At 36.9% G+C, this 13,556-nt stretch overlaps 1 protein-coding gene across 1 annotated transcript in view; it reads left to right on the forward strand.

Annotated features, from left to right (window-relative positions):
• ABCA12 (ATP binding cassette subfamily A member 12) overlaps positions 1-13,556 on the forward strand; it is a 224,964-nt gene that overhangs the window by 123,415 nt on the left and 87,993 nt on the right. The window contains exons 10-14 of the mRNA XM_060193951.1: positions 1,446-1,564; positions 2,615-2,721; positions 9,287-9,543; positions 9,636-9,748; positions 11,732-11,853. Of these exons, the coding sequence (XP_060049934.1) occupies positions 1,446-1,564; positions 2,615-2,721; positions 9,287-9,543; positions 9,636-9,748; positions 11,732-11,853 (718 nt within the window). The remainder of the gene's footprint in view (positions 1-1,445; positions 1,565-2,614; positions 2,722-9,286; positions 9,544-9,635; positions 9,749-11,731; positions 11,854-13,556) is intronic.

Consider the following 13,556-nt stretch of genomic DNA (forward strand, 5'->3'; position numbering starts at 1 on the left):
GCAACTTTCTAAAAGCTCAATGGCTGAGATAGCCATGTAGAATAGTATTAATAGGCTCTGGTCAAGGAAATGCATAGGCAAAAGCAGGAATACTTTAAGGATTGGTGCTTTTTTTAAATTATTAATATGGAGTCCATAATTTTGTTCAAATGAGGATCAGCCATCTAATCAATTAACTATTAACTTTTATCCCAGTTAACCCATTTTCTTGCTATAATCTTCTTTTCATTTTCTTGCTATGATCTGTTTTTTTTAAAAAAAACTCCTCAAAGGCCCAGTATGTAGATAATCCATGTTTCGAGAACCAGAAATTCCTTTAATGTTAATGCAGACATTTCTCTAGTATGTCAGGATGTGTCTAGTTTCTGCTTCTATTTGAATAGAATTTAACTTATACATTTGGCATGATTAGGTAATTTATGTCTTGTGTAGTTTGACTCAAAACATGCTTCCCCAAAACAGCCTTTGATAATCATTTTATCTATTGAACATAAAATTCAATAGTAACACTAAAGGATGAAGCTACAAAAATAGAGATAAAACCTCACAATTGAAGTGACAGGGCATACATAGCACACACTTATTTACTCACATTCATCTGCCTCACAAGTCTTAGACAATGTCCTTATATTACATATGAGGACAGAAGAAACCAGAAAGTGGTTACATTGGAAACACTGAATTGGTCTGTATTCCTTCCTCCCTCCCTTCCTTCCTTTCTTTTGCTTTATTTCTCCTTTCTTGTTTGTCACTATGCTTTTCACTAGAACTTTGGAACTTACACAGTTCTACCATTCCCAGCAGACTCTTTTTCCTTAGAAAGAGGATGTGAAACACACACACACAGAAGGAGAAACACCACAGCACTGTTTCAAATTTATGAAGCACTGTTGCCTTAGGTTCCCATGTGAGTGTTGGGAACCTAACCCTAGGTCTTGGTATATGATGATGGAAAACGCCTTAACTTGGGGGTGAGAGTGTTCTTCAGACACCTACCATGGGGAGATGAGAAACTATGCCCATGTGTCAACAACCATACTTTATACCACTAATTCCCCATTAAAATGGAAGGTCATTTTTTTTTTCAATGTAAGTATGCTCCACAAGTCTTCTTAATGCTTATTTAAAATTTAAACTCAACTGAGAACCTTGTATGTTATTTACTATACTAATCTTGTGATTTTTGCTTTCATAGAAAAACTTGCAAAAGCACTTATGACTGAAAAAGCAGATAAAAAGGCATTGCTTATGGAAAAAGTAAGCGTTCAAAGAATCCAGCTAGTGTTACTTGTACATTTGGGCTCAGTAGGGAAAGATATCCTCTTAGCAGTGTTTCTGTGCCCAAGTCAGCCAATTCTGAACAACCAGGACTCAAATAATTTCAACAAAATACCTTTGCTTTGTTTTTCTGTGACTAACTTGTATCTTCTTTTCTAATTCTGAAGGCTCCTTATACTGGAAAACTTTGAAGATGCTCTCTTAAATATATCAGCAGATAGTCCTTACGTCCCTTACTTGGCATGTGTGAGAAATGTCACCGACAATTTAGCCAGAGGATCACAAGGTAGTATTCTTCTTAATAGTTAAGAAAGTAGTTAAAACACTGATCATAATTTCTAACTCTGTGCTCAAGTAGTTTTTTTTTAAATTTTAAAGATCTTTGCTTAAAAAGAAAATAAATAAAATCTTGGTTTCCTTGTGCATTAGTTTCATTTCGGTGATTTGATTTGTGAAGAGAGTAGCTAACTAAAAAAAAAAAAAAAACTTCTACTGCTACTAGTACCCAGATGTCCACCTGAGCAAACGTGAATGCATAATGGTCATGTTAACAGGTGACATAGTAATGGCCATTTGGACAAATTATTTTAGTGTCCAGGGCCTCTAGGGACTGCATGATATTTCCTAGGCCCTTAGTAACTTTAATTGCAAAAAACAATGAGTAATAATATAAACATCAAAAAGCAGATATAAAGTACATAAACTTGCTTTTATAACAAACAACTTTTCACGTTCAATCCTTGTACATTTTATTTTCAATTTTCTGCTTACATGAGCAATTGTTAAGTTTCTCTTTAATAAAACATTCAACGTTTAAAGAAAAAATATTTTTCATAATTTCTAAGTAATATATATTCATTCTACCTATGCCAGGTAGTTTTTGGAGAATTAATGCAAGCAAAAAAAGTACAAAGTACAAGAAATATTTTAGCTTGGTCTCTTTACTAGGCAAAAATTTATCAAGGTTGAAGAAGCATATTTGTGTCATAGTAGTTATAAAACCTGTTTGCCAAATATTTCTACCGAATAGTATGTACCAAAATCAGAAATGAACATACATTTAGCCCATGGAAAGCTGAAACTGTAGTACATCCATTAGAAATATTTTTTGTCTCTAAAGAGAATATCTATAAATATTTAAAAAAATAATAAACTCCAGAGTCTTCATGGTTCAAGGAAAGGTTTAGTTTTCACTTATCAGATATTTAGATTGAACTAGCCTATTATTTTAGAAAAAAAAAACTTAGTAGTAAATTAGGATAAAAGTGTTTTTCAAATGGGCTTCCTAAAAGGTCTTATAATTCATATATGGTAACTCTTCCTCCTTCCTTTACAGAAAATTTAAGACTCCTGCAGTCCACAATTCAATTTAAAAAATCTTTTCTTCAAAACGGTTCCTATGAGGATTATTTCCTGTCAGTTCCTGAAGTTCTGAAATCAAAAGTAAGCTATGAAATAAACAAACCTCAAGACTTCCATAATGCTCTGGCAAGACATATCTTTGGTTTAAGTTTTAAATCAGGACATTCTTAAAATACTTATCATATTTTAACTCTAAATTGATGTAGGGAAAAAGTAACAAAAGCACTGATCAGATGTATATGACACACACACACACACATATATACATATATATATATATATATATATATATATATATATCATATGCACTGATGCTATGTAAAAGTATTTTGTTTTTCTTGAGTGACTGCCTCAGCATGAAATGACCTGTAAGCATTCTAGTATGCACAAACATAGGAATGACCAGGGCCAGGCAATGGCACACCTAGTTGAGCGCACACATTACAGTGGGCAAGGATCCAGGTTCAAACCCTTGGTCCCCACCTACAGGGGGAAAGCATCATGAGTGGTGAAGCAGGTCTGCAAATATCTTTCTGTCTCTTTCTCTTTTTCGCCCCTCTCAATTCTCTTTCCTTCTCTGTTTTCCCCTCCCTTCTAAATTTCTCTCTGTCTCTATCAAATAATAAATAAATAAAATATTTTTTAAAAAAGGAACGATTAACAATATAGTTATCTCACTAGGCTTTGAAATTTGAAAAAGAAAAAAAAATCTTCCAAATATGATTCTCACTTGGATGCCCGTAGTTTTCAAAACTATAATTTTTTTCCTTTTTTTTTTTTTTCCTGCCACCACCATTATTGCTCAGGCTTAATACCAGCATCATAACTCCACCATTATCACCATTCTCAATCCCCCCCCCCCAGGTAAAGGCAGGTGCACAGGTGTGGTCTGTTATTCTTGCATAGTGTACAGGTTACCATGAAATTCTCTTCATTTGTTAAGTAACCCTATTAAATTTTGAAAGCAGCTTTCCTAGTAAGAACAGCAGTTTAATTGGATTTATGTAGGCAGAGATAAAGCTGAGCTCACATTTCTTTGCTAGAAGATGAGAGGCAGAGAGAAATAGAGAGGGAAAAGAGATACAGAGAGGAGAGACAACTGCAGCACTATTCTATCTCTCATGTAGCTTCCCCTCTGCAAGACCAGGGCTTGAATCCAAGTCATTGCATATGACAACATGTGCACTTGACCAGAAAACCCCCCTCACCAAACTCCAAACTTTTATTTCTAAAGCTGATGTTTCATACAGCACAGCGTACAAAAAATCTCAGTAAGTAACTCACCTTGTTTTTATTATTGTCACCAAAGGCAGAAACTCATAAATCATATTAAAATGTATGCTACTGGATGAAAGAAAATCAACTGAAAAAAAATTTTAAACTGAAATTTGTCTGAAAAGGTTCATTTTCATTAGTCTGTTATTCTTGGTTTAAATTTGCGTGCATAGTGTACAGGTTATCATGAAATTCTCTTCATTTGTTAAATAACCCTATTAAATTTTGAAAGCAACTTTCCTAGTAAGAACAGCAGTTTAATTGGATTTATGTAGGCAGAGATAAAGTAAAATTAGAACTGGTTTATTCAGGGCAAGCAAAATGACGTGCTCTGTAGTCAGCATGGTATAATTAAGCAAGCATGCTAATCATTATGTCCATGTATATTACAAATAAATATGCTAGTCCAACTACCTACGTTAGTCTTAGTCTTGTACACAAATCAAAATTTCTCATGTACTTAATTTAGTACTGTCTTAATTTGATTGTGCAAATGAGAAGTTATGCATTCATCTGGAAAATCCATACTCATCCTTCAAGTTCTATGAGTGACATCCTTTGAATGTCACTCATAGAACTTTACCGACCAGTCAACGCCCATGTTCAGCGGGGAAGCAATTACAGAAGCCAGACCTTCCACCTTCTGCAACCCACAATGACCCTGGGTCCATGCTCCCAGAGAGATAGAGAATGGGAAAGCTATCGGGGGAGGGGGTGGGATATGGAGATTGGGTGGTGGGAATTGTGTGGAGTTGTACCCCTCCTACCCTATGGTTCTGTTAATTAATCCTTTCTTAAATAAAAAATTTTTTAAAAAGAACTTTACAATATTGCCTCTCTCCCTATCTACTAGCCGTGATAATGGTTTGTGAACATCTAATATTTATCCATTCATTCATTTCATTCATCATTTGTATTCCCACAATACTGCTCATTTATTTAAAAGACATCATCTCTCACTCCCAGAATCCTCATGGTCACTTCAGTGAGTGAGATGGTAAAGCAAGCCAGTGATGATGACACAGAGGAAAGGGTTGTGCCTGTGTGAGGGCAGGATTTGGTGTGGGGAGGGAGGGTGTCTAGTTCAGACTTTAAGACAGGGAGACAGAGAGAAATCTGTGGAAGTGATGATGCTTCCTGTGAGTCTTTTTAAAAAAATTTTTATTTATAAAATAGAAATATTGACAAGACCACAGAATAAGAGGGGTACAATTCCACACAATGCCCACCACCAGAACTCTGTATCCAGTCCCCTCCCCTGATAACTTTCCTATTCGTTATCCCTCTGGGAGTATGGACCCAGGTTCACTATGGGGTGCAGGAGGTTGAAAGCCTGGCTTCTGTAATTGTTTCCTCGCTGAACATGGGTGTTGACAGGTCGATCCACACTCCCAGCCTGTCTCTCTCTCTCTGAGGAAGTAGAGCTCCAGGGCACATTGGTGGGGTCATCTGCCCAGGGAAGTCTGTTTGGCATCATGGTAGCATCTGGAACCTGGTGGCTGAAAAAGAGTTAAGATAGAAAGCAGAACAAATTGCTGACTAATCATGAACTTAAAGGCAAGAATATTGTGGATGGAGATTTGGGGTCTCCATTTTGGAAGTAGCGAGTAGATCTATTTTAGGTATATTCCAAGGAGCCCATGACTTTACGAGTTTTTGCCTGAGCCTGACAGCTAATATGCAGGTGGGCCCAAGTTATTGTCTGGGGAGATGGCATCATAGTTGGAAAAAAGGACTAGAAAGCTGAATCAGGGAAGAGAGTAGCTTCCAAAGATGGAGAAAGTATATAAATATTGTGGACTGTATACCCCATCAATATGATCTAGGGCCCATAGTCTGCACAGGGGTCTATGTAACCTCTGCATCCCTGCAGGTCTAATCTCACATTCTGTGGTCATGACTAGGAACATTCCAGGCTGCCCTAATTTCAGGACACATCTTCTTCAGGTGGTAGGTAGAATATGTTATTCAACCTCTCTTTGGAGAATGGAACATTCCCTACCCTTGTTGATCTACATTGATACAGGGGCCCGCAAAGGGGTCCATTACGTTGTTCCTGATGGAGATGACCAGTGACAGTGGAGACAGAGATCTGTTAGATGTCTAGGCCCATCTTGTCTGTGTGGGAATCCCAGAACTTCCTGACAAGGGCCCCAGATGATGGGGTGGCCTGGTAATGACTAAAGAGTCATCATTAAAGTATGCCAGTCTCTTGCCCTTATTCAGCTTTTGTAGTCCTTACTGTCTGACAAGCTTGGCTTTGGAGTGATTGAGGGATGTATCTAGGTCTAAGTAGAAACTATTTCATTAGGTACTTTCTGTTGTCTTTTTGGTTATTTTTACTTGTTTGCTTCATTTATTGATTAACTGCAATCCTGTCAGTCATAAAAGCAAGAAGGGGTCATGTTTCAGATAAGAGACAAGCAGATAGAGGGTGAACCAGAAATAAATACAGGGTGGACCTACATTTCAGATGAGATAAGAAGACAGAAGCTGAACCAGCAGGACAGATAGTCATGTGCCTAGCTGGAGTCATAATAGCCTATGTGGTGTGTGTGTGTGTGTGTGTGTGTGTGTGTCAAGGGGACTCCAAACCAGGGTCTTGTGCATGGTAAAGCAGACACCGTCCCAGGAAAGCTATTTCACCAGCTTCTCAATAAAAATGATAATAACAATCATCATCACCAAAATAAGTCAGTAGAAGGTGTAGTAGGAAGATCTGACTCTATTTATTAGAAGCTTAATCATATCTAGTATTTGGAAAATCAAAGGAAGAAATGGAGTGGCAAACATATAATTACAACTGGTAAAATAACTAATGGAAAATTCTCACAGCAGTAAGACTAGTGAGTAGAATTTTAATGTGCATAGGCCATTTGTGAGATAGTTCAAATCCAGTAGTGAGTTAGATTGTTACACAAAGTGGAAGATTGACAAATGATATTTATCACTTACTGTTATTGGTGTTTAATTACTATCACTTAGGCGTAGTTATTGTATGCTTCTCATCAAAGACACACTATTGTGTCTTTCTCATTTGTTATGTAGAAAAAATATTCCTAAGTATTTGCCGAAACCTTAAGATATTTCATTTCTGTCAAAATGCAATTTTGGATTTGACGGAGCAGCAATGAGTGACACCTATTTTTGCTTCTTTAGATACTGTACCAAATTATTTTATTTCTTAAAAGGAATAGCTCCAGGGTAACTTCTAAGCATAAGCTAACTGGTTTTCCCAGAGGCATAATTTTTTCCCCAGGAAGTATGACTTGGGGATATATCTTTAGAATACACAGAACATAGTGAACTAGTAAATTGCAGAGAGGAATATAGTTGGCAGGATCCAGGATTGGAGTGAGTTGATTTTCATTTTTCTCCTTTTCCTCTGGGTGTCAAATTGTATAATCTTTACATACTTGCAAGAAACAAAAGCATCTCAGTAGGTAAGAGGGTAAAAATAATGCCAACAATACTGTGGACATTCTGAAAAACAAAGTTATCCCCATTTACATTTAAAATACATCCTTATTAGAATGCATGTGATCCCAATGTAGTTTTTACAAAAGTGCTTGCCTCCAGGGTTATTGCTGGGGCTCAGTGCCTGCACTATGAATCCACTGCTCCTAGCAGCCATTTTTTTCCCCATTTTACTGGATAAGACAGAGAGAAATTGAGAGGGAGGGGGGATAGAGAGAGAGATAGAAAGGTAAACACTAGCAAACCTGCTTCACCGCTTGTGAAATATCTCTGCTGCAGGTGGGGAGCCTGGGGCTCAAACTCCGGTCCTTGAGCAAGTCCTTGTGCTTAGTACTATGTGCACTTAGCTTGGTACACCACTGTCCAGCCCCCCCCCCAAGTTTTTAAACTTTTTAACTTGTGGTAAAATGCTCATAACAAAAAAATTAATCACATCTTAACCCCTTTTAACTATGTAAATCCACTATGAATATTAAATACATTCACATTACTACACAAGCTCCCCCCCACCAAAAGTCGTTTTTATCTTGCAGAACTGAAGTCCTATGCCCATTGAACAGGCCCTCATGGCATATTCTCCCCCTAACCCTTGACAATCCCAAATCTATCTGCTGTCACTACAAATTTCACTTCTATAGGTACTAACATAACTGTGGTAATACTATATACATCTTTTTGTGATAGACTTATTTCTCTTGGCATTGTATAATTAAGGTAGAGTTTATAAGAATTGATTTCCCTTTTAAGACTAAATTACATTCAGTTGTATATACATTCTGTGTTGTTCTCGTCTATATATCTGACAAAGACACTGCAAAGTTGGTTCCACCTGGGGATCTGGCAGTAGCGCGTCAGGTTAAGCACACGTGGTGCAAAGCAAAATGACTGGCATAAGGATACCGGTTCGAGCCTCTGGATCCCCAACTACAGGACAGTCACTTCGCAGGCGGTGAAGTAGGTCTGCAGGTGTCTATATAGATTTTTCTCTCGCCCTTTCTGTTTTCCCCTTCTCTCTCCATCTCTCTCTGTCCTATCCAACAACGATGACATCAATAACAACAGTAATAACTACAACAACAATAAAACAACAAGGGCAACAAAAGGGGGAAAAAGCAAATTAAAAAAAAAGTTGCTTCCACCTCTTGGCTGTTGTGAATAATGCTGCTTCAAATGCAGCTGTACATGTGTATTTGAAATCCTGCTTTCTATACACTGAATACATACAGAAGTCTCTGGATTACATGATAATTCTATTTTTTAACTTTTTTGAGGAGCCACCATACTGTTTTCTATAGTGAACAGATCATTTTACATCTCTGTCAACCATAGACAAAATTGTTTCTCTATATCCTTGCTTGTTATTTTCTGATACGTTTTGTTTTATATAACCATTCTAATGTGAGTGAGGAAGAAAGTTTTTTTTTAATTCACACCAAACGTGCTTTGCTGTCTTTTCTTACACAATTTAATGTATAAAATTAATTTTAGTATTTGTAACTTAAAACCGGATTACACTAAGCTCTATCTTAAAACATATGATTCTGTGAGGTGAACATACAATTAGGATTAATAGAACTAATAGATCTCACGACAAACTATTGTATTTACTATCAAATGTGAAACATTAATTCCCCAATAAAAAAATTAAAAAGAAAAGATCCGACTACAGCATTGTCAAGATCCGATCTACAGCATTGTCAAGAGACCATACTCTCAGATAGCAAAATAATACTTTTGTAGCAATCTGTAGCCAAATGCTAACTAAGTGCATATACAAATGCTTTTTTGGGAAAAAAAATGCTTTTTGAGATAAATCAATTTCATTTGCTTATTTTCAAGTACTAAATATTAAAAGAATGTAACTAATCTATCTCCCACTCTTTTCTCTGGAAAGCTTTCTCAGCTACGAAACTTGACTGAACTTCTTTGTGAATCTGAAACTTTCAATTCAATAGAGGAAATGTGCCCGCAATCTAATATGAACTTTGGGAACCTGTGTGAAGAAAGCGTATTTGATGTGCGACTCCTTGAAGCAGCAGAACTTAGCACTGAAATAACAACCAGCTTACTGGACCGTGACAATGTCATATCTAAAAATCTGAGGGATTTGCTTACTGGGGATCCAAGCAAAATTAATTTAAATATGGATGAGTGAGTTTTTCCGTTGTCGTCTTCTTTGGTGAAATCCCTTCTCAAAGTATTGATATGCCTCATTCATTTTCTTCTCTTCTGCTCTGTTCCAGGTTTCTTGAAAAGGCGTTGCAAATGAATTACTTGGAAAATATCACACGGTTAATGCTAACCATAGAAACCATGCTGCATGTAAATAGTAGTAGAGATGTTACCAAAAAAACAGGTGTTTCCCAATCTATTTTTTTCAATGCTGTCTTGCTAGAATTCATGTGATATTTATGGATCAGTTTAAGAGAAGTTTTTTTTTTTTTTAAGACACTAGCCAAATGTGTATTACTGCCTGTTCTTATACATGAGAAAACCAGAGCTTTCAAATATGATCACTTGTCTAAAGTGAAACATGGGAAGCTAGCAGAGAATGAACAGAAAGGTCTGACTCCACTAAATAAATAAATAAATAGAAGAATGGAGAGAGGGAAGGAGGGAGGAAGGAAAGTAAGGAAAGAAGGAAGGAAATGAGGGAGGGAGGAAACCTTAAAAATGTAAACTAGGGCAGGGATAGATAGCATAATGGTTATGCAAAGAGACTCTTGTGTCTGAGGTTACAAGATCCCAGGTTCAATCCCCTGCACCATCATAAATCAGAGCTGAGCAGTGCTTTGTTAAAATAAATAAATAAATATAATAGTAATAATCAACTAATTGGATCATTCATCTTTTTTTAAGATACATTATGGCATATTTGATAATCAGTAACATGAGCTAGGATGACTTATTTACTTCCATGAGAATCTGGATTTTTTAAAAACTGTGTTTCTGTCCATGGAAATCTCAATTCAGAACCACTTATTAGTATTCTGAGCCTGATACATCATGCAGCACATTTCTTCTTTGCAGAAAGCCTCAATACTGAAAGCCATTCAGAATTTTCCACAGCAGACAGCCATAAAATTAGAAGAGCCTGGGGTCAGCAGTAGTGCAGCAGGTTAAGCACATGTGGCACAAAGCACAAGGACCAGTGTAAGGATCCCAGTTCGAGCCCCCAGGTCCCCGCCTACAGGGCATTCTCTTCACAGGCAGTGAAGCAGGTCTGTAGGTGTCTATCTTTCTCTCCCCCTCTCTATCTTCCCCTCCTCTCTCCATTTCTGTCTGTCCTATGCAACAACGAACAACATCAACAATAACAATAATAACCACAACAAGGCTACAACAACAAGGGCAACAAAGGGGGGGGATTAGAAGAGCCGTATGTCCAGAGATAAAGAAGGTATATTTGCATGAGGGATGCTTTGTAGAAAAAAAAAATCTTTGCAAAATACAGACTGCAATCTATTAAAATAAATTCAAAATATCATTTGCTATTAAATTTTCCAAAAATTAGATAATTGCAGTGGCTGCCCTCAGTGAGTTTGGAATTAAAAACATTATATTTAAAAGTGAAATTTTGATTGTGAAAACCCTTTGTAAGTCAGTGTTCTGAGCAAAGTTGAAGAAAATAATCTGTGACATTATGTTTCCAATTTAGCAAGCCCTTTCCTAAGAAGACAATATTATATGATCCGCAGTTAAAAAGCATTCTGAATGTTTGTGATGTTTTAAATCAGTTGGAGAGGTATATACAGAGTGCATTATGTGATCAGAGCTTGTAAGGAAACCATATTTTCTTTGGATCAACCTTGTGTCATAGACAGCAAAAGAGAATTTATAACCGAGAGCAATCTGTTATCTTAGGTTAATGATATCATAATAGCAGCAAATCTAAATCAGACAGAAATAGATGCAGTTTGTCAAAACTGGGGAACATCTGTTCCTAACACAGGCACATACATTGAATATATATGTTTTGGTCTAGAAGCGTTCTCTATCTTATTTCCACTAAAAAGAATTACTGTGTGGAGACCAAGTGGCAGCACACCTGGTTGAGTACACATATTACCATGCAAGAGGATCTAATCTCAAGAACCTTGTTTCCACCTAGCTTCATGAACTGTGCTACAGGTGTCTCTTTCTCTGTGTCTCTGTCACTCTCTATCTTACTCCTATATATTTAAAAAAAGGTGGCTTCCAGGAACAGTAGCGTCATTCATTGCAGGCCCTAAGTTTCAGTGCTAACCCTGATGGCAGAAAATAAATAATTTTTTTTCAAATAATTTAATTTTTTTAAAAACAGTTACCATGCAGCTGACATGTGTCCTTTTCTTTGCAGGTCAGTTAATAGAAATGTTTAAAAATGTTGAAGAGCTCAAAGAAGAACTGAGTAGAACAGGAATGTCCAACAGAAGTACTGACAATTTGCTGGCCATTCCCATCCCCAGTAATAGAGCTGAGGTGAGGGGAACATATTTGTGCTTAAATCCAGGCTTAACTGGATTAGTATTTTGTTATGTGTTGAGCAGTTATCAGTATGCTGCTTGTAAATCTGTGGAATTTTCCCCACAAATGATAAAATGAGAGGCCTGGTTATAAGTGAAAATTGAAAAAAAGTATGGAAGTGAAAGTATTATCACTGTGTTCCTTTCTAGCTGGATTTCTCTTTCCTTTGGTATCTTTTGTCTTATTACCCTTAGAGAGTCTTCTTGAACAGTGTCATAAGCAATTCCTTTTTACACAACACACAAACACTTAATTGATTTAGTATTGATTTGCAATGTTATAAGTTATTAGAATATAATTTCACACCTATATCTCTATCTGGGAGTGTAATTAACTCACTGAACGCACCATCCAAGGGCCATTTTTTTTTAATTGACTATCACAATCCTATTATCAGAGGTAATAGCCCACAGTCGTCTATAATGACACCTAAAGTCAAGTTTTCCTTTTGTGTTATCATTTTACTGAGGGCTTAAGGGATTACAACGTGGTTGCTGACAAATGGGTACAATTTCTCATCTTCCTGTGATCAGTGTCTGCAGAACAGTCTGACCCCCCAAGTTAGGTCCTAAACACTGTCATGCATTAGGACCCAACTCTCTCCCTACCTCTTCCCATTTCTGGGCGTCAAGTTCCTGTTGAGGTGAGGGGAGAAAGGGAATGAAGGAAAACAGAGAATATTACAAGGGGGCTAGGCAGTGGCACACTGGGTTAAGTGTGCATAGTGTGAAGTGCAAGACCCGTGAAAGAATCCGGGTTCTAGCATAGTAGTGAAGCAAGTCTGCAGGTGGTTTTCACTCCTCTTATCTTCCCCTTCCTCTCTCAATTTCTCTCTGTCCTAGCCAAAAAATAAAAAAAAAAAAAAAGAAGTGGGGGTGGGCAAGAGCAGTGGATTCCATCAGCACAGAGCTCCAGAGATAACCCTGGAGGCAAAAAAAAAAAAATACAGTTTATTGAAACTAAAATAAAAAATGAGTACTTATTTTCACTTTTTAAAAGTCCAAAGACAAAGCATTGTATAGATGTATATTTTCAGTGGGATTCTAGGCAAATGTGTAAGTGTTCTAAAGGGTTTTTTTTTTTAGGGGCCAGGTGATGGCACACCTGGTTAAACACTCACATTACAGTGTGCAAGGACCCAGGTTCAAGCCCCCAGTCCCCACCTGCAGGGGGAAAGCTTCACAAGTGGTGAAGCAGCGCTGCAGGTGTCTCTCTCCCTCTCTATCTCTCCTACCCCTCTGAATTACTATCTCTATCCAATAATAATCAAAAGAGAAATGCTACTATCTTTTTTTTAAAAGGGGGGTTTGTTTGTACTGTGTGTACAGTATCTTTTGGGTATGAAAATGAATAATGTCATTCCCTCCTAGATAGCTTTATTATAGTTTTCCACTTAAAGGTATTATCTTTTATCCGTTTTCCTAGTCCACTGTATGAAAATGTCATAGAAATTTTCCAAAAGAACTGTACAGCTTAAGATTTCATCCATTCAAAACTTAACCATGACAGAGTGTGTCATTTCTAAGCACAGTCCAGTTATTCTCCAATATTGGATAATTTTTTTTTTAGAATCCTTTAAGACTGCCTTTGGAAAATATGTAAGTTAACTTATGTCATTTTAATTGGTTCTCCTACATGAGAATCAAAACTGCTTTACT

The sequence above is a fragment of the Erinaceus europaeus genome, chromosome 7 (assembly GCF_950295315.1).
Source record: "Erinaceus europaeus chromosome 7, mEriEur2.1, whole genome shotgun sequence".
In the NCBI taxonomy this organism is placed as follows: domain Eukaryota; kingdom Metazoa; phylum Chordata; class Mammalia; order Eulipotyphla; family Erinaceidae; genus Erinaceus; species Erinaceus europaeus.